Raw genomic sequence first — 21732 nt, 5'->3', positions numbered from 1 at the left:
CAGGGAAAAAGCTATGGAAAGGTCTGGGGGATCACCTTCCAGGCAACGACAAGGGCCACGTGCCAAGAATGTGAGGCAGGAAAGGCTCTGGCATCTTCGAGGAGAAGAGAAAATGCAGATGTGGAAACAAGGAGAGGGGGGGGAGGGGAGGCCAGAGGCGGCCCGGGGAGGCCGGGCCGCGTAAGGCTACACCAACGAGCCTGGGTTTGATTCTACGCGCTGAAAGCTACTAGTGGCGTTTTAGAGAGTTTAAACTACTCTGATTTATGATTTCTAAAGACCCCTCTCGCTGCTAAATAGAGCACAGATGACAGTGAGAGGCAGACAGACTAGTCAGGAGGCTGACCAGGTAAGAGATAATGGCCTCAACTATGACGTTAACAGGGGAGCCGGAGACATGGGTTTATGACACGCACTGCATCAGGGTGGAGCTGATGTGAGACCCACGAGTATGGACTGCGGGGAGGGACTTCGGGGTTCGGGGCAGAGCAGACTACCTAGGTTGTGCTATTCACTGAGATGGGAACCTAAGAAAGGAATCGGTTCTGGGGGAGACAGAAATCGAGACTTGTGCTTTAGAGATATAATTTGAGTTGGCTTTTAGGTTCTTTGATAAGCTACAGCAACTAAGATATAAAATGGAGTTTTTAGACTGTATCGGCATTCGTTAAAACGGCAAATACTTAAATAGCACGTGCCATGCATTATGCCAAAAGCCAGACCTATAGACTGAGTAGTTACTGTGTGCCCCACCCTGTGTGCTGGAGGCAGGGCGGGGTTGGTGGAAGGAGACAGATGCAAAACCCAAGACTCTTATTCTGAGGGCGCTCAAGTAATCAGGTAGGAAACTGACACAAAATCCTTTTTAAGTTAAACCCTAAAAATAAACTGGGATGAAAAACTGCATTTCTAAATAGGAAAAGTAAAATAATAAAGCTTTTAAAAAAACATAGAAAAATATCTTTTTGACCCTGGAATAGGAAATCATTTCTAAAAACGACAAAAAGCACTAATTATAAAAAAAAACCCATATATTGAACTACATTAAAATAAGGAACTTGCAGTCATCAAGAAACCACAAAATGAAAATGAAAGTGCAACTTAAGGAGTGAGAAAGAACGTGCATAATATGTGCGCATTTGTATGTGCCCAAGAAGGAACTAATTCATAAATCAATAATAAACAGACGGACAACCCAATAGGAAAATGGGTAAAATACTGAACATCTCACAAAGGAAGATATCCATGTGACTAATAATCGTATGGAAAAAAAAAAAGCTCAATTTTACTGTTTATCAGGGAAATACTAATTAAAACCACAAAATACAATAATAAACCAAGATTGGTGAGGATGTGGGGCAGCTGAACTCTTACACTCCTTGTGGGAAGAGACTAAAGAGAATTAATGCAGAGTCTATGACCCAGCAATTCCACTCCAATGTACACGCCCAACAGAAACGCATACACGTTCACCCAAAGATGTCGATCAGCATGGTCACAGCAGTACTATCCACAGGAACTTACATCTGGAAACTACTCAAATGCCCAGCAAGGGTGGAATGAATACCTGTAGTACGGTCACCCAATATGATACAGATAAACTTCGCACACATAATGTTGAGCAAAAAAGCCAGATACGGAAATACACACCGTGTGATTCCCTTTACAGAAGGTACAAACAGGCTAAACCAAGCTGTGTCGTTAGAAATCACAAGAGCGAGTCTCCTTTGGCAGGGGGGATGGGCACACGCGAGGGTAATTCTGGGGTCCCGGTAATGTTTTATTTCTTGATCCCAGTGTTGGTTACCAAGGTGTGTTCGGCTGGTGACAGTTCACTGAAGCGCATTTGTTATCTATCGCTTGTATACCTTTTCCTCGGTGTGCATTACATGTCAATAAAAAGTTAAATAAGTAAAATAAACTGGGATAGCAGAGAAAAAGGGCACTGAAGAGATGTCTTAATTACTTTGGGAATAAAAGAAAAACATCAGATGCTACATATTTTCAGACATAAAGAGGACATAACAAACCGACAGCATAGCACAGATAAGCTCAGGGACCAGCAGAGAAGACAATTCCGACTCTGGAGTCGGGATAAGTGACTTTTATGAGCACACATTACAAATACTTGAAGGTCATGGATTTCCTATCACATAATGTAAATTCTAAAACATAAAAAACCATTCTATAAACGTGTGTTTGGAGCAGTAAACTAATAAGCACAGTGCTGTGAGCTGAGGTTAAACGTACCTGGGGAGAGCCCGACTTTGCCACCGGAGGGGTGATCCTGGGTGACTTCTGCCCCACTGAGGGCGCCGGGCTGGGACCGGCCTGAGCAGATCGCCCTGCTGGAATCAGAAGTCACTTAAAACAGACAGCATTTGCTCCCATTATTTCTCCCATCACAAGTGTCCTTTCCTCAAATAAAAAGAATAAGTTTCTCATCATCTCTGGCCCCCTTTATAATCTTTGTTTGCAAGAGTGATGTCCACAGTTGCATTGACCTCTGCTCCAAGATAACTAAAAAACATATATTACGTTTTTAGATGTGAAGCTCTTTTATAGAGCGTCTCTGACAACAGGTAGGTACACCTGTGGGCAGCCCAGAGTCTGGCCATGTGGCCCATCCTTACTCCCCACAGAGGCTCCTGATACACCTCCGGGAACTGGAGACAAAGTTAAAAACCACCAGATAAGAACAATAACCCCCATCACCTTGTAAAAACCCCGAGGGTCTTCGGACCCTCCTGGAACGCTCTAGTACAAGTCTTACTCTTTCAGGCATGAGAATCATCTAGGGAGCTTTAAAAAAAAAAAAAAAAGACCCACACCCAAGTCTCACCCTCAGATGACCAAACTCTTAGGGAAATGGATCCCCTAGTGAGTCTAGTGCAGCTGGGATTGAGCCAATAATCCAGGTCCCTCAAACTTTAAGAACACATGGCAGCAATGGGGGGGGGGCGGAGCCAGGGCGGGGTTGTTCAGGTGGTGGGAACAGTGGAAAGGGAAAAAGTAAGTGTTCATTAACATTCAAGTTTTCTCTCCCAAGCCATAAAGAGAAGTGAAGAGCCAAAGGCGAGGCTTCTTAACTTTTCGGATCTTACAGATGCCGTTCAGAATCTAATGAAAAGTCCTGGAAAGTGGTGACCTTGGCAAACTCCAAAAAGCAGCCCTTTCTCTTAAGCAACAGGTAAGAAAAGATGATTTCAGGAATTTCATAGCTTGATGCTTGCTTGGTATTTACCGAAACAAAATTATTCTCGACACTCAAACACCAAATGGCTACCTAAATATGTCTGGCTAGGTGTTATCGCTGGCAACCATAAAAATAATCAACTTAAAAACGGAGACAGACTTGGCAAACACCACCTTAACCAAGTGACCAAATTAACATCGCTTATGTGAGGACAAAACGAAATCATGTGACGTGAGGCACATCACCCTATATGGTACAATTGCTCAAAGCGTTTAACCTGAATCTCATCACGTGAAAAAAAATCGAGTTGAAACTGAGTGACAGTCCGCAAAACTACTGGCCTGACCTCTTCACAAAGGTCAATGCTGTGAAAGACAAAGAAGGTGAAGAATGACATGAGACCGAGACAAATGAGACAAAGTCAGAGTATGACGTGATCCCTGATTGGTTCCTGGCTTGAAAGGAGAAAAAGCTATGCAAAACATTATGGGGATAATTGTGGCAATGTGAATATGGGTGGCAGATGAGATTAGTTAAATTTCCTGTGTTTAACAATATATTGTATATTGCCCTTGTTTTTTGGACATACGTACTGAAGTATTTAAGGTGAAGTGTTGCATGACGTCTGCATTTAACTCTCAAAATGTCAGGGAAAAATGTACAGAAAAAAGAAAGATAAAGCAAATGGTGCAAATGTTAGCAAGTATTAAATTTTAGTGAAGGACACAGCATTCATCATACAATTTTTTGCAACCTTTCTTTGGGTTTGATAGAAAAAAAGATAGGCTAGGTTCCTTTGCTCATGGAATTTTATAATGCACTTCAATCCACCTTGGCTATAACAATATTTCCACTCATGATCTTTACTTAGTAAATTTGCTTACAGTACGGCCAAGTATGAAAATCAAAAGACAGTCACCAGAAGCAACTTCCACACAGCTTAAAGAATTGTTCTGTAACTGCCCTTCGCATAGGGCGGGCTCCATGTGAAGATAAGTGCTCAACGAGTTACCTCCTCTGAATCATCAAGTTCACTTACATCACAAGAAATGTCAGGGGACAGGCGTGGCAGCACTGAGGCCACTGCGCGTCCTCCCAATTCAGAGTATGAAAGCAAGCAAAAGTAGTGTGAAATACAGAGCGCGACAAAAAATAATCTAGTCCAACTATGTTAGCTAGGATTCTTAACAACTGAAAAATGTTAGTCTGATAATTCAGGACTGAGTTCTAGAGTGGTTTGCTTAAAATCATACCTGATACTGAGGACTTTGACGACATGGAACTGGATGATGCTGAGAGGGGCGTGGGGTGGCCGAGAGGTCCCGAAGAGGCTGGCTTGGAGGCAGGGGAGAATGGCAGCAGGGAGGGAGTGCTCTGTGGGCTGTTAACAGGAGCAGAGGTAGCCCCGGCAGTGAACCTGAAAACGCATCAGAATGGCCTGCTGTAAGGTTCTTTTATGCTGTGTCAAGAAATGTACACATCACACCACAGAAAAGAGAGTCAATAATACTGTAGAAAGTACGCAGGGTGCCAGGTGGGTACCACACTGACGGGTGATCGTTTTGTAAGTTATATAAATGTCTCGCCACTATGCTATACACTTCACACTAATATAATATTGAATGTTACCTGTAATTGAAAAATAAAAATTTAGAAAAGGGCAAAAAAGGGTAAATGTTTAGCTATTTCTTATAAAAGCTGAAAGCTGCAAGGAAACATTTATCTTCCGCTTGTTTAATAATGACTTATTCAGTGAAAAACATCAAATAAGTACTTGAAAATGAAACTAAGTTTATCATGATCTGAAATACCTATTTTCTATTCTAGTGAGCCAAGTAAAAAAACAAAAGAGGGTGGGACTCGATTATACTCAGGAGAGTTTAGTACTCCCTTTTTGCTAAAGAAATGATTGAGAACTCGTTTTGAGGTGATCACTTCCTCTGAGGATCAGTGAAAAAGAACTGGAAAGCAGGTCGCTATCTTGGGGATGTCTGCAGTCTATGAGAATGTGAGGTTCACCTAAAGAGCAAACGTCTGTAAGCAACCTAAATATCCAGCATTAGATGACTAGGAAAATCAACTAACGCAGCCACAAAATAGAACATAGGCAACGATCAGAATGAAGTGGCTGTGGGACAATTTAATATTAACGACGACAATGGCAGCAGCGGTGGCAGCAGCCAGCACCACCGCCGCGAAAACAAGAGACGGTACAGATGAGTGGGAGACAGTGGCAGGGCTTACACTCGGCTGCTATCTGGGGAAGCGTGACAAGGCATAAGGGATCGCTTCCCTCGAGAAGCTTCCATTCCAGTGGGGTGACCACGACAAGCAGATAATGAAGCAAAAAGATAGACATTTGTGAGTTGGGAGGACCCAGACCCAGAGCAAACTGGAATATCACGCTAAAGAGTCTGGACTCAAAGAGCAAAGAGAATCCCTGGGGGCTGTCAAGCAGGAGAGTCATCTGATGTATTTACAATTTCACGAGATCACTTTGGTGGTTCCGCCGAAAACAGCTCAGAGAGTCAAGGGTGGACAAAGCCCGGGGGAAATGACCACAGAGACTCATGTCCCCTACAGGATGCATACTCTATTGCTGCCTTTTTAAAAAGAGGCAAAATATCTCCCACATTTGAAATTTGAAAAAGCAAAAAAACATTTAAAAACAAACTTCTAAGAGTTAAAAAAAAAAATTCTAAGAGACCCTTCTGGACACTGTCCACTGATGAAATGCAAATATTTTATGTTATTTGAATTTTTACCATTTGCTCGCATTACTTTGGAAAACAGGAAAAAAACGAAAATCTGCTCAGTAACTCCGCTCAGTAACTCCACTCACAGCGGTTCTGTTTTCAGTGAACGCCATGTGCTACTTCTAGCCTCCATGAAAGAATCAAACTTTAAGTGTCACTTACTTTTCACTCAGGTTGACCTTGACTGCGGAGGCTGAAGGTGGGAAGGAGGGCTTCATTCCAATGTTTGGTGCGGACGCGCTTGGCATGGGTGTGCTTTCCTGGGTAGGTTTAAAACCCGATGATCCGAAGGAGAAGGGAGCAGGTGACGGTGCCATGGGAGAGGCCGCAGGGGTGGGGACTAGGGAGGCTTGAGAAGGAGGAGCAAAAGAAAAGGGGGCTGCGCCAGTGCCCGGAGCTGCTTTGGAGTTGTCAGAGCCACTGGAATAGGGAAGGGGATCCCCGGTGACAGAAGCAGATGATTTCAAGGATGAAGAACCAAAGGAGAACACGGGGGGCGCTCCGACGACAGAAGGCAAAGAAAAGGTGGAGGTGGAAGCAGCTGGCAATGCAGGTGGAACAGAGACGGGAGCTGCAGCTGCTGAAGCGTCGAGTCTCTGCGGGGCTTGAGAGGTCGGGGTAGTGGGAGTACTTCCTGCAATGAAACAATGGAGAAGGAAGAAGTTAACACTAACGGTACAGGTCTCCGTAACAGAAAGCAAGTGGAAATGGGTCTGTAGTTGAACGAAGCCAGAAACAATGGTCCTAGTTCACGAAGAAAAAAGAAAAAAAGGAAATGGAGTTGATAGTGCACTTTCCCTAACAAACGTTCCGTGATGAGGTGTATAAAACCTTTAAGAGAAAGGAAATGGGGAAAGACACTATTAGACTGAGTGACAGGACTTCATGGATACCCAGCTGAATAATATAGAAAAAACGCACTTCTCAACGGTGCACTGAAAAAGAATTCATTCTGCAACATTTCATTAACAATCAGGAAAAAATTTTAACTCAGATCTCTACTTCATAATGGTCACGAAAAACAATTACAGATGAATTAAAGCTATCTATAAAAACAAATAAAAATTCAGCATAGGGAATACAGTCAATAATACTGTAATAATCATGTATGGTGCCAGGTGGGTACTAGACTAATCAGGGGAAATCACTTCACGAATTATATGTCTAAATGCTATGCTGTACACCTGAAACTAATATAATATTGAATTTTAACTGTAACTGAAAAAAAATTACTTCAAAAGTGCACATATACTATTCCTCAAAGTAAAAGAGACAAAAGTTAAGTATCTGAGAGTCTAACAACTTAATAAATTTAGAAGCGAAAAGAAATCACACAAGGAAAAAATTAAGAAAAATTAAAAAAAGATTAAGATTTGGCTATATAAAAAAAGTTACATAACCAAAAGGTAAATGAACTATAAAGAATCTGCAGCAAATGACAATGTTTTATATTTTCTAGAAAGATCATACAAATCAAGATTAAAAAAATTTCAAGACTAACAGATACAAGCTGAGAAGCTGATTCACAAAAAGAATATTTTCAATCTCTCTAACAGAAAGGTAAATTTAAACGAGGCATATTTTTGTCTTCTAAATTACCAAAATGTAATTATCCATAATCTCCTATGTTTGGAAGGGTAAAATGAACCTGAAACCTTTTATCACTACTGGGTACTGAATTTAGCAGTCTTTTAGAAAACATTTCAGCATTATGTCTCAAAAAATCATAAAAAATAGACTTGGTAAGAGTCCAACTTCTAAGAATAAACCCTATGAAAATAACATAAAAAAAATTAAAGACATTTAATATAACCCAAATGGTAAAAGACATTCAATGGAATATTAAACAATCACTCTTTTAAATGAATTGTGATTGTGTAAGAAACTACGAAATGCTTACATATCATAAATCTGCATAGCAATGATATGTACAATATGAATATGAAAGATGTTTACAAAAAAAATTGGAAGAGAATACCCCAAAAGGCAGTTTTAAATTTTTTTCTATTTTCTAAACTTTCTATAAAATAAACATGTTGATTTTCTAAATTAAATAACTAAACAAGGAAGCAATATTTTGTATCACTATATTTACATTAATGGGTCTTGGTTCCTCCAAATTGTCTTGAGATGAGTTTAGTTCACTATGTCTATAGCAATGAAACACTTAGGATACAAGTATGAAAACGGTGCTTTCTGAATTGTCACTTTTCTGAAAGCATAATAATGCAAGCGAATCTATTGTTAACGCTTCTTTTATACAATACAGAACCAGCGACAACTAACTTCTTTAAAAACGCACACACGTAAACATCAGTCACCTCCGTGCATATCTGGTACACCAACGTGAAAAGCATGAGCCAGAGCAGAAAGAAATCAGGCCCGTCCCTACTGAAAACAGAACCGAACACTTGAAAACCATCACACTGCTCTCTCTCCCTGAGCACGCAACCCAGCACCCCTGGAAACGCGGAACCATCTATGTCTTCTGAACCCACAGCAAGGCTCGAGCTAGAGCTGACGGGATGCCTTCTCCCCTTTCCTGGCTCTCTTCCACTCACGTGAACATGGCTGTTACCTCTGGATCAAGCGCCAGGGAAGAAGGCGTTTCTCTAGGAAAGGCGAACAGTAAAACTGGCCTCTGCATGTGCTTGGGGGTGTAATGGGCCAGTAGCGAAGTCCCTCACACTGAGTTGAGCTCAGAAACAAACGTCCTCCCAGAGGCTCCCAACTTCACGGGGTGCACTGCTGGTTACAGGCGGACCAGGCACGCGCGTGTAGGAGTCAGTGGTACTCACGACCACTTAAGGAAAACAAAGCAACACAACTCCGAGTACACATATGGTAGATAATGAGATTTCCCCACACAACACTGATGCAGCCTATGCAAGCCACCTGGTCTATCACTCGGGGATGCACAGGCCAAGTATCTGGCTCTACTGATGACACACAACTCACTCTGCGTTAGGAAGCAGCAAGAAGAAATACCCTAAGTACTGTCAACCTTAGCCAACCCAACTGGTCAATGTAGTTTTTCTTAGGTATGAAATTGGTTATACTGGAAGCATTTTTAGCTACACGAAAAGAGAAATTTTTAACAATTATATATTTACAGAATTCGAAAAGGAAAATATTAGTGAAATTTCAAAATATGAAACAATCTCCCTTAAAAAGTTTTATATTTTATTCTCAGAAATGATATGACACTAAAAAATTTGAAAATACAGATGAGCATTTGTGTGTGTGCGCTTATGCGCATGAAGAGCCAAATGCTGACCTTGGCTGTGGCTTGATGACAGGCCCTTAAGTGATCTCGTTTTTGTTTTTCTAATTTTACTCCAATAAACATACACTACTTGGGCAATACTTTCAAAGAAAACAAACCTGAAGAAAATTAGACATAAACAAAGAAAATTCCCATTTTCCCAGTGCCCAGAAATAACTACTAGACTGTAAAATTCACCTCTGAAATCTTTTTCCTATGTATATGTTTTCTCATAAAAAAGGAATCATACATTATGTAGCACTTTTTCATGATATAGTCCACTAACTCTTTTCTTGTCAATATATATAACATTTTTAATAGTGACACGGCACTCACTGCATGAACGTACAATCGTTTATTTAACCGATCCCTCAGAATTGAAAGTGTCTTTGATTCAGACCATGTACTTACTACAGGGTCTTTGTAAGAGGACACTGTTGGTAAATTACCCGATGGGACCCCAGCAGCTGAGCTTCTTCTAAAGTGAAGTCAAGCATGAGCGTGTGCTCACGGAGAAGCCGAGTCCCGACGCAACGAGAAAGGCTGCCGTGTGGGTCACCACCACGCGTTCCTGCACGCGCTCGTCCTCGGGAATAGTCCCGCACAAGCTCAGGCAGTCCCATCCTGCCCCGGGGGGACACACGTACCTGACGACTTGGGTTGTCGCTCTCCCTCCACTGAGAGCCGCTCTGGTGTTCTGATGAGGGACCTAACCCCGGGATTCTGATTGATCATGTAAAATGGACAAAGCACACCGTCTGTTGAAAGTAACAGAAGAACTGGAGCCGGAGGAAGAGTCTTCTCGTCATCTGTTAAAGAAGAAAACAAACAAAAAGAGAGCCGGGTCAACGGAAGGGCCTTGACCCAGAAGCGGAAGCCCGCCCTGAGCAAGATGGGGCTTCATGGATCCACCCCGACGACAGCCCGAGTCGCTTCGTTCTGATCTGGATCTGAACAGCCTGTCCTGCGACAGCTCTCTGAAGAGAGCTACTGCCATGACCAGGTGCCACCATCCTGCCAGGCCCTGCTAGAGGTGCCCCTACCCGCAGGGTACCCTCGACTGCTCCGGGCATCTCAGAATGCGGACGAGGGCTGGCGTCCCCAGACCGACACAGGAGTCTCTAGGAAGTGGCTGGTTTAGTAGGAAGATGACAGACTAGACACCTTGGAAAACGTACAGTGGGACACGGAAATGTGAGCCAAACCACTTTACACTCACGGCTGAATGGTAAGCATGGATTTTGTCATGTGAACCTTCAGAGAAGCCGAGTAAACGAACGAATCAGACCAAATAACCTGACCATGGAAGGATGAGGAGCATAACGATGCCCGATAGGGACAGCCCTCTAACCAAGAACTGATGCCCGTGCTGGCCCAGGGCATGGCTCCCGAGAGGTCACCGGAGAACTGGAATGGGCCAAGACACAAAACTGCGCAACCCCGCTCCCCGCCGTTCTGGATTCGATCATGTTCTAAAGCACTATAGATGGATACAGAGACGGGCACAGAACATGACCAGCTTTGCTCTCATCGATCAGTGTCTGTTCAAAGCAGCTGAGTGTTGTCACAGTGGACTCCACATCACTTCTTAAGTGGAAACGTGCTACCAGAAGTTAAGAGTGCTCAGCAGAGTGGACCGTCATGAACAGGCAGAACTGGATGTCAATATTAACCATTACTAGAAAGCAGATGACTTCTCACTAAGCTACATCGAGCTACACTCACTGACGGCAACTTCCACTTGGTTGGTATAATCTATGGCAACGCCCACTGGCAGGGAGTCATCGTTCTTGTCAGTCACGGGCAGTTCAGCTCGACTAGAATCCTCCAGGAGCCAAGATTCCCAATTAATCTGGAAAAAAAGAGTAGAAGAAAACGCCGTGTTAGTCAGAGCTTTGCACCGGCCCCTCCCGGCATTGTTTGAATGTGAGAGAAGAAACAGACAACTCCCGTGGTTCGGATTTATTGTGGACAGACTCTGAAATCTGGGAGGATGCTCTAAAAGCCATGCGTACACCATCAAGCAGGGGGCTGGCTGTCCAAGTCAACTTCTCTATCTGTTCCTGGTGCACCAATCCATACCTTGTGAATAAATACGGACCACCCACCAAACCAGGGAGAATCTTGAACCTGGTAGGTAAAACCAACGGCTGCACGAGGCCAGTCAGACCCGCTCCTAGAAGTCTGGAATCGGGACCGGATCTCTAGCTGATCTCTACTGTGCCCTTGAGCAGAGGAGCCCATGAAGCTGGCCAGATGCCTGTGCTCCCGGCCACAGACAGAAGGCAACCTCAGTGCTTGTCTTCCCACTTCCTGGCGTGCGTTCCCCATGTGGGTCCATCTTCCTGCCTCTGGATTCCTTGAGAAACCACTAAGTCCAATAAACCCCAAATTTGCTTAAGTTTGCCTGTTCCTTCTAACAAATGATTTCCGATTTTTAAAAATCACTAACGTGTGGTCTAACTTTCAGTGTTGACCAAAACTGGGCAAAAGGAAGTAAGTGATGAGTAACAGAAAAACAAAAAGCTGTTCAGGGAAGGGAACATAATTATACTCCATGACTTAGCTATGGAGTGAATAACAGTCCTATTCATAATGTAAACAAAACTGATTTCAACTTTGAAAAACAGCATACAGACAAAATAAAGAGGACAATCACCAGCGAACAGAACACAAACGGTATCAGTTTTGCTATTCTGAAAGACGAGACACAGACGACAGCAGCTGGAAGGTGGGTGGGGAAGATGAGGTAAAGGCGGGGGTGGGGGTGCTGAGATACTCCTCTTACAAAGTAGAAGGTCAAGGGTATAGTAAGTACATGGTGATGCCACCAGAAATGAGGATCAAAAACATGAAAGTTACAAAGCTGGCCAATAGAAGAAACTAAAATAGTGCAATAACCCCACTGAGAGGAAGAAAGGGAGATCTGAAAGTTACACGTGAGCTACATCCTCATCTGCCACAACAGCCGGTAAGGTCTAAAACTAATAACGAATACCTCACGATAAAGCAGGGATAAGGAGGTAACCATTAGAAGAAAAAATTTCTAAGTTAAAAATGGTTCCCTCTAGAAAACGAACCTGGATCAGGCCAGGGTGGGGCTGGGCTGGTTTTTTTCATGTGTACCCCCTTCTCTACTATTTTATTTTTTTACCCATATACATAAATTATTTTGATAAAAAGCAAAGATAAAAGTATATTCTTAATGTATGACTACATAAAATATCTGTACTACTAGGAAATTGTTACTGAAGTCAATTTGAGAGCAGCCAATCAGACTGCTGAGTTGTGGCCTATGACCACAAAGTGGCCCATGACCCCAAAGTGGTCCATCCTATACACTATGAGAACTATGTACTTGCCACCCATGGAATGATGGACAAATGCCGAATGAGTGAAGAGGCCCAAGTATGTGTGTATGGGGCACACAAAACATTTCTGGACTCAAGGCAGAGTTTTAAAAAGAAGTCTCCCCTCGTCACATGTCCTCTGCATAACCTACCAGTTTAGGACAGTTTACCACGGCCACCTCAGCCCACCTCCTCCCTGAGGAGGACAAAGTGAAACAGAAAGTATTTCTGGTGAGTCACAGTTTGGTACTGATCTGAGTGTTTCTCTTCCACAATCAAAGAGGGTTACAGTTAATTGAATAAAGGACAGGTTCAAGTAACAGAAAGAAAATAAAGTTGGTAAAACAGAATATGGCATGAAACACCTCCTACATATCCAGGTGTACTCTTGTTGGAGGTTGAGTATATAGTAGGTTTAAGCCAAAGACTGTGGATGGATCCTAAAGAACAGAAAAGATTTTTACGACACTGAAAAATTACCAACTCTGACACCTGTTTGCCCAGTACAATATCCAAGCCATCTGGTCCAAGGTGCTTTGTCATTTAAGCTTTGCTCTCACCCAGGAACTCATTAAAAGGGAAGCGATCTCATCTAAATCTTAACATCTTAACTCTTTCCAAAATCCTTCTCAGAAAAGTATCACCTGAAAGTGACAAAGGCGAGGAATTTACCTGATCGCTTTGTCGAGCAAGGATACTAACTTCCGTCGAAGCCGCAGATGCTGCCAGCACTAAATCCCTTCAAGGAATAAAACCGGAAGATAATTAAAGTCGAAGACAGAAACAGTGCTAACTTGACCTGAGTCTGCAGTAACATGGGTGAGCATTTCCTTGAGATGTCAAAGAGGAAGGTAAGGTTTTCTACATGGCTCAAGAAAGGTGAGAAGGCTTTAGATGTAAAACTTAACTCTTCAGTTCACAGGATAAACTCTAAGTCTCACCTTAGAGACTTAGCCAACTGCCTAGAGTTAAGACAAAGACAACAGAACCAAGTCGGAATTCCCAGGAAAACAAAATCATCTAGTTAGAGAAGCTTTGCTTCAAGTAATCTGTCTTTCAAAGGGTAACATGCTCTCAGAGGGCAACTTTTAATATGTTCATTAAATAGCAGTATTTTCCTAAGTCGTCACTAGGCTTATTAAAAAAAGGTTTTTTAAAGATTAACACACATTCGAGCTAAATAATTCAAGACTGGGGAATCGGAAGGAGTCGTCAGAAAGGCATTATCTAGCACCAGCTAAAAATTTACTCATGGCATCTCACGCCTCTGTTTTCCTCTCTTAATAGAGAAAACTTCAAAGTGGAACGAAGTGACTCAGGAGACGCCCTTTCCGGTTCTCGGCTCACCATTCTTCGACGTAATTGAGATAGTAGCGATGCTGCCGCTCGGTGCAGCTGCCGTAGCAGGGCTCCATGAAGTTCACGAACACCTCTGGGTGTTTTTCTTCTTTTTTCTACAGTGAACAGAATGAGGAAAAAAAAAAATCACATGTGTGATTTTTCTTTAATCCTACACAGTTAACCATTTAAGTTTTTTCACTCAAAAATCTACTTCTAAATATAGACACCATATAAAGGCAGCAGTGAGTAGTGTAAGAAATAGGAATGATGGCCACCAGCCAAAACGAATTCAAACTGTCACTCTCAGGCCGCTGGACAAGCATGGACACCTCGCTCAACCTGACACTTCCTTCTCGTGTGCAGAATGAACCCACTCAATGTACGTCAAGGGCTGCTGTGTGAAATGAAATGATACATATAAAGTTTCTCGCTCAGTACGTGGACGTTATCCCTGGGAACAGAAAATCCTAACGATACCTTGAATAAGGCATAGCAATACATTCCTGTGTTGCACAATGACATTTCAGTCAATGACAGACCACATAATGACCGTGGTCCCATAAAATTACAATGGAGTAGAAAAATTCCTATTGGCAAGTGATAGCTAGTGACCATCGTAGCCATCTTAACATCTTAGCCATCCTAACTCTGCAGTGCAACACGTTACACAAATATCATTGGGTTACAACCGCCTACAGTATTCAGTATAGTGACATGTTCTACAAGTTTGTAACCTAGGAGCTGCAGGGGAATAGAATTCGTTACCCCAAAATATGTCTATCTGGCATAAGGATTTTTGAAACCTAATCAGTTTTAAAAACCAGTAGACAACGGGAGAAGCTCTGAAAACCAAGTTAGCCCTTGGAACATATATTTACAGTTGTAAGGGCGTCCCCCTCTCCCAGGCTGTACCAGGAAGCGGGGGCGACCCTACCTCTAGAATCTCTTCCCTCTAGAGACAACTGCGTACATCTGCATAACACCTTCCCCTTGTTCACTGTGCTTTTCCTGGTCACCTCTCAAAGCTGACTCCCCCACCGCCAACATCTTCTTTTGTTTTCAGCTGAAGATGGTATGTAAGGTGGCAGCTTCAGCCATTTTGACCAATTTACTCAGTTTTCCTAGGTCTCTCCCATGAATACAAGAGGTATATGTTATTAAACTTCGTTTGTTTTTTTCTCCTATTAATCTTTTACTACAAAGATGTCTTAGCTGAGAATCAAGGAGAATAGAGGAAAAATTATCCTTCCTCCCCCACAGAGCAACAGGCTGCATCATATAGGCTAGGGCTGTAGCAGGCTACACCACCTAGGTCTGCGTAAGTGTGCTGTGATGTCACACGACACGTTTCTCAGAGCGTATCCCTGTAGTTCAGCGGAGCTCGACTGTAAAAATTTTTAAAAATTCAACTGTATCAAGAATCCAAAAGAATAAAAAGAGCTAAACTGATTATCTGTCCAAAGCCAAATTCAGATTTTATTTTATAGAAGGATGCTTGTAGTTTACTACCAAGTAAAACAAGGTTGCAAAACAGAATGACTAGACATTTTTGTATTTTTAAATGTTTTTTTGGAATCTGAAAGCTAATGAGATTTGGGACTATAAGCCCTGCCACATTTTTTTTTTTTAAAATGCCACTGCAATTTGATAGGACTTTGTAGACCTTATTAGCCTAACTCTTTGACTTCAAAATCACTCGCTTCCTAACTTCATCTGTTTCTCTGCTCAAATAGCTCCTCCTCGAAGGCCTCCCCCATCTAAACTGCACCCCAGTCATCATCTACCCCTTCTCCTACCCTGCTTTATTTCCTCCATCACCCTTATCATTCCTTGATCCTATGCTTATTTTTTGACTGGCACATTCATTAGAATGTAAGATCCACAAAAGGATGCTGTATTCTCAGCTTTAAAGCAGCGTTTAGCACACTGTAGGCATCTGATACATACCTGTGGATTAATAAGTGAAAGAACTTTAAAAACCAAGATGTTCTCTTGCTTTTCTAAAATTTATCAGATTAACATCTACCAAGACTCGGTTTACAGCTTATGCAAAGCAAGTTCTATGATATTTTCCACCTTATGATTACAGTAGAGCATGCTCTAAGTGGACACCATAACTGCGACCACAGAACCAGCTCGAAATGGTCCTTTCCTGTTTCTAACAAGGTACTGAGCTGCCTTTCAGAGACAACGAATCAAAACTGAAAGCATGCGCAGAGGAGAGAGTTCTGCTTTCCAGCTGGGGAACCAACTGGGAATCTCTCACCCCTGACACGGAGCCCAAGGACCGAAACATGACCAGAACTTGAACACCAGAACCCATCAGAAGTGAAGGGCCTGCTGTGCAGTAAGATCCGGTGCTGAAGCCCCGCCCCATATCTTACCGTAAACGGCCAAGTTCCAACTGTCTCTAATCAAAACCCGCACTGCCAGCGCTAACGCACACCAGCCTGTTCCCCCAATCCGACCCTCGATCTCTGCCTTTAAAAACTCATGATTAAAAGCCACTGGGGAGTTCAGGTTTTAAACGACAGCTTCCCATTCTCCTTGCAGCACCCTGCGAATAAAATGGCTTTCCTTTCTCCACTGCAAACCTTGACGTTCAGGGTTTGGCTTTGCTGTGCATCGGGCGGACGGGCAGAGCCGCTCTCGGTCTGGTAACATAATTTTGGGCCCCAGGCCAGCGGTACGGCACTGAAATCATACACCTGAACTTGCACACCCCTACCAGTAAGAAAAGGAAACTACAGCCTAAGCCTCAAACTTTATCAGAAGACCTCTAGAATTCTCAGAGAACGAAGACATCCTTTCCGTATACGAACCGGGAGTAGAGCCATCACCACGTCCGGAGACGTTTCCGAGGTCCCGTCCGCGGCGGCATACACTACCGTGAAGACGTACGTGCCGACCCACAACACATCCAGAACTGAAAGACACACAGCCCAAGAGAGCACGTGGGGTCTGCAATCGCCCCTGCACATTACAAAATCAGCATCTGATAAATCACACAAAAACCCAACTACTGTAGCTTTAACGAAGATCCAGATTTCATTGATTAGAAGCCCAAATTTATCCTAAAAAGGTAGTTTTTTTTTTTTTTCTAGTGGATTAGAATCAGGGCAAATTATGAAGAATTCTAATAAAAAAATTAGGGTCCATTTAATGTCATTTACCATGAGACACAGGTGTTTACTAGATTATTATTACAATGACTTCATTAGCTAACTGACATAATGAGAGTATTCAGAGGAGGCACCAACACATCCCAGAGTGGGTCTGTAGGTTCATCACAAGATTGGAAATTTCTAGTAGAGAAAGCATGTCATCAGAGGTCAGCCCAGTAAGAAAAGCAGGTGTGTTACCTCTGACAGGATGATCTGACTCATAAAACGGAGGACAAGGAATGACTTTTTTTTCCTGCAAAGTCTGAAAGAGATTTGAAAAAAATAAGGGTCAGAGGAAACAATCCCCAAATCGACAAAACCGTCAAACCCAATATGTTCCCCTAGAAGTCACCTAAGTCTCATCTCCCCAGCTTGAACACAGAGAAGAGTGGATGCCTACTTCTGGGACACTATTCTACAGAAATACTCAGACAAACGTGTTCAGATACAGGTAATGAGGATGCTCAACATGACTTCATGTATAGCAGCTACACTACTCATACCAATCCAGGCGACCATAATAATGGAACTGGTGAATAAATTATGGCACATGCACAGTGAACTGCTGTGCAGCCATTCAAAAGTATGAAGTGGCTCTCTATGTAAGGAGTTGGAAAAAGGACTCCAATATATTATTAAAAGCAGTGATCTCGGAAGCTAAGCAGGGTCGGGCCTGGTTAGTACTTGGATGGGAGACCACCTAGGAAGACCAGGTGCTGTAGGCGTGAAAAATAAAAAATAAAAGATTGTAAGCTGACAAGGTCCTTGCAATCTGTGAGGTCAACCAAGGGTTGCCTCACCTAAAAGAATAAATTAAAAAAATTTACAAAATTAAAAGCAAACAGCAAACCAACGAATTAAACCAGTTATATTACCCTTTTACAGGCTAATGTCCTGTAAGAATATGTACCAAATTCACATAAATTTTTGTGATAACAAATAAGAAACGAAATCCTAACCTCAAACCTATATCCCAACATTCACCACTCTGCACTCTCGCAGAGAACAGCATCTCCAGGAGGAATGCACAACAGCACAGGTCCTGGCATCGCCTGGGAACCACCCCTCCCATCCAGGCTTGACCAAACATAGGGGGATGCTGTGTTAATTTGTACTGAAGAATCTTTGTGAATATTATCTCAGGAAGACCACAGGAAGAGGAAGACAGAGTGTATCTGCAACAACAAGCACCCTCCATTTTCTTTGTTGCCTGTAGCTAGAGAAACTGGATCTTTAAGATGGATTCGGCTAGGGGACAAATACTCTGCATTACAGTAATAGCCTTTTCACCAACTCCTTGTCCCCTTAAGCTGTTTTTATGGAATGTATTGGAAACATAAAGTTGGGGAAGCATGTGTAGAATAAGATCACATTTTATTTAAAAAGAAAAACGAAAATAACACATACACACATAAACTATTTGAATAAGTATCCAGAAAATTCTGGAAGGGTACCGCTAAACAGAACACAGAGGATGCCTCTGGAAGGAGGACTAGGGGCTAGAAGGGAAGAAATCCCCTCGTTCCTACATTTACTTGTGTACTGACGAATTTGTTACAATGAGCATAAATAACATTTTAATAGAAAAAACACCCAAAATACTCCCAAACCACCCCTACGGCCATGGGTAACTTCGGTAAGAACAGTTCTGAAGCCCAAGGCAAGACTTACGGGAAGGTACTGGACCACAGTTCCATTCTGTTTCCCCACGGCCAGCTGCTTTCCTTTGGGGCTCCAGCACACTGGGTGAAGAAGAGAATGCTAGCAATTAGAAACTGAAGAAAATGGAGCAAACCAGTGAGATCTGCACCGAAGCAGCTACATAATCACTTCTTGTCCCTTTTGTCCCTCTGTCAGTCATGGAAGACTGCAAGCTCATCCTTACTCGGCAAAGTAAAAAAAAAAAGGTCATTTTGAAGCCAATTATGATTTATCACTGGGCCACTAAATCACCTACTAAAAATGCTTTTTAAATGGTGTATTGCCCAGGAAGCTGGAAAATACACAAAACTCTGTAGTCTTTATATAAGACATGGGAATAGAGAAGGTTTTCAAGTATCAAGAAATCATTCTCTTGCTCTCATTTGATATTTCTAATGTCTTTACCCCGAAGGGCACAAAGGACTTTCAGAGCACAACTATTTTAGATGCAGAAATATTCTCAAAAACACAGTTCTAAACCAGTTGTACCAAAATATTTTTCTCCAGAAAACCCAAGCGCATGCAAGTTAAATCCTACCAAACAAATACAACAAAATGCCCATCTGCTCTTCTTTCCAGAAATTAATTTTAGACAGGTTACAGAGTGAAAGCATTATTACTCACCAGACGTTACTGCCACCGTGGAAGGGAGAGTCGCACACACTTTCACTGTTTCTGTGACCTGAAGAACAGCAATGCTGCCATCGGCCAGACAAACTGCCACCATGGAGGGGACAGTAGGGTTCCACTTCATATCGATCACCATGCCGCCGGCGTCTTTCAAAAGCTTATGATAGGCAAACGGGCGTTTCTGCTGTTTTGCCTTGTAAAACAAATGCCCAGAAGCTTAATAAATACAAAGACTTTTAATAGTTAAAGAAAATTACTGAATATGTAAGTTTTCTCCAATTACAGTCCACTTTGCTCCATGACCATGAAAAAAAATTTAGCTCTACACAACCACTCTGTTACAATTTCAACAGGGATTTGAAAGGGGCAATCAAGTATTCTAGTACAGCAGAAGGCCACTCAGCAGGGGATACACCAATGCAAAATAATCAATAAAGGGCAGACACGAGATTAAGATCTGGGATCTGCTCCTTAACGGTGTTGGACCCAGTTACTTAAACTCTTTGGGCCTCTTTCTCCATCTATAAAATAAAGACAGTAGTACCTACTGTATAAGGCCCCGTAGGCATGAATAGGAAAGGCAATGTAAAGCACACGGTCAGCGTCAATGCTCAATGTCATAGACTATCATCACTACTAAACTGCTGGGGATAGAAGAACTCTGTATTAGGAGTCCAGAGACCTAGGAACTCCTGTGTTATCTATTAACTCAGTGGCCTTAGGCAAGTCACCTAAGGCTCCTTAGGCTTCAGCTGTCCAATATGTAAATGAAAAATGAAAATACCTTAAGATAAATGAGTCCCTTCAACCTCAAAGATCTATGATTCCACAATTAAGAACTTAAAAACAAAAACCCTTATTTCAATCTAGAAAGGCTTCCAGGGCCAACCAAGAATTTCTAGGTTAAGATTCAACACCAGGAAACCTCAGGTCCCAGTAGCTTACCTCATTTGAGAATGTGCGAACATCGAAAAAAGCGATAATGGAACCATATTCACTGGACATCATGCACACGGAGAGTGTGAGGTTATCACAGCTCAGGGCCAGGTGATGTATCGGGAATTTCATAGGCACTAGCAAGCTTTGAACTTTATCAACTATAAAAACATAAAGACAGACAATGGATAAAATGGAATGTTCTAAACATAAGTCCCAACTCCTTTATCCAGGTCTATGTAAAACAATTTTTGCATCTACATAAACATACAAACGCATCCTGATACCTAGTCACGCAGATACATCTTAGCTTTCTTTGGGTGGTATGATGCATCAAGCGTCAGGAATTCTTCCTCACACGACCTTGGAAAACTAACTGTGGCTCTCGTCTTTGTTGAAAACAGTGACCTTAAATTGGGTTCTGGACCCAATTCCACCATGGGGTGAGAGGGGTCCCCCACATCAACAAACAATTCTCAGACATCAGCAAGTTGTCCGAGAATTCAACTCAATTCTGACACTATCTACCCAGAGATAGCATCAGATTCCATATGTTGAGTTTGGTCCTACGAGACTTCGTCTGACCCCCAACACACACGCTTCAGACTCAGACACAAGCCCAGAGTCTCTGTGCTTACCAAGTGGCGACATGGGTTTCAACGAACCCCTCCGACTTGGAATGCCAACTGTAAGTCCAGATTTTTTACCTGCACTTCTGACCAACTGGCTAGAAAGCAGAGGTTACCACAACCCGATCCTTGGGTTCGATTAGTTTGTTAAAACCACTCAAAGAACTCAGAGAAATGTTATGGACTAGATCAGTGGTCTGTTGTAAAAGGACATAACTTAGGGACAGCAGATGGTAGAGACGCACAGGGAAGGTGTATGGGAAGGGGTGCGGAGTGCCCATGCCCCGTCCAGGCTTGCAACTCTCCCTGCATCTCCATGTGTTCACCAACCCAGAAATTCTCCAAACCCCATCCTCTCGGGTTTTCCCACAGGCTTCAATAACATAGGTGGGACTGATTAAATCATTGGTCACTGGTGATTGGTTTAATCTCCAGCCCCCACCCCCGCACTGGAGGGAGTGGGGTGGGTGTGGGTGTGGGTGTGTGGGTGTGTATGTGTGGTGGGGTACTGAAAGTTCCAATCACAAGGGTGGTTCCAGAGGCAACCAGCCCCCATCCTTAGGTGCTTTCTAAGTTACCTCATTAACAACAAAAGACACCCTCTCCCCCACAACACTTAGGAAATTCCAAGAGTTCTAGGGCTTGTGAACCAGAAATTGTGGATGAAGATCAAATGTTTATCTCATAAATCACAACATCATCAACGTGTACCCCTATGCTCCAAATAGTACACATTCCCATTTGTTGGGATGGTACTGCTGTGC

The 21732-nt window shown here is 42.7% G+C and overlaps 1 protein-coding gene across 6 annotated transcripts in view; it reads right to left on the bottom strand.

Annotated features, from left to right (window-relative positions):
- The window catches only part of NUP214 (nucleoporin 214), an 88562-nt gene that overhangs the window by 64193 nt on the left and 2637 nt on the right, over positions 1 to 21732 (bottom strand). For 4 of the 6 annotated variants that reach the window (XM_039862878.1, XM_039862881.1, XM_039862879.1 and 1 more), the window contains exons 3-14: positions 20349 to 20500; positions 19398 to 19596; positions 18744 to 18814; positions 17271 to 17334; positions 16731 to 16834; positions 13915 to 14021; positions 13240 to 13306; positions 10943 to 11069; positions 9865 to 10026; positions 6115 to 6586; positions 4450 to 4613; positions 2251 to 2348 (exon numbers count right to left, since the gene is read on the bottom strand). In XM_039862878.1, the coding sequence (XP_039718812.1) occupies positions 2251 to 2348; positions 4450 to 4613; positions 6115 to 6586; positions 9865 to 10026; positions 10943 to 11069; positions 13240 to 13306; positions 13915 to 14021; positions 16731 to 16834; positions 17271 to 17334; positions 18744 to 18814; positions 19398 to 19596; positions 20349 to 20500 (1787 nt within the window). Of the gene's footprint in view, positions 1 to 2250; positions 2349 to 4449; positions 4614 to 6114; positions 6587 to 9864; positions 10027 to 10942; positions 11070 to 13239; positions 13307 to 13914; positions 14022 to 16730; positions 16835 to 17270; positions 17335 to 18743; positions 18815 to 19397; positions 19597 to 20348; positions 20501 to 21732 lie in introns of those variants that run through there. The other 2 variants (XM_039862880.1, XM_039862883.1) reach the window with 2 other exon arrangements.

Source organism: Pteropus medius, unplaced genomic scaffold (genome assembly GCF_902729225.1).
Source record: "Pteropus medius unplaced genomic scaffold, Ma_sr-lr_union100, whole genome shotgun sequence".
Taxonomy (NCBI): domain Eukaryota; kingdom Metazoa; phylum Chordata; class Mammalia; order Chiroptera; family Pteropodidae; genus Pteropus; species Pteropus medius.
The sequence above is the reverse complement of the archived record's forward strand: the minus strand, read 5'-3'. Positions and strand labels throughout refer to the sequence as shown.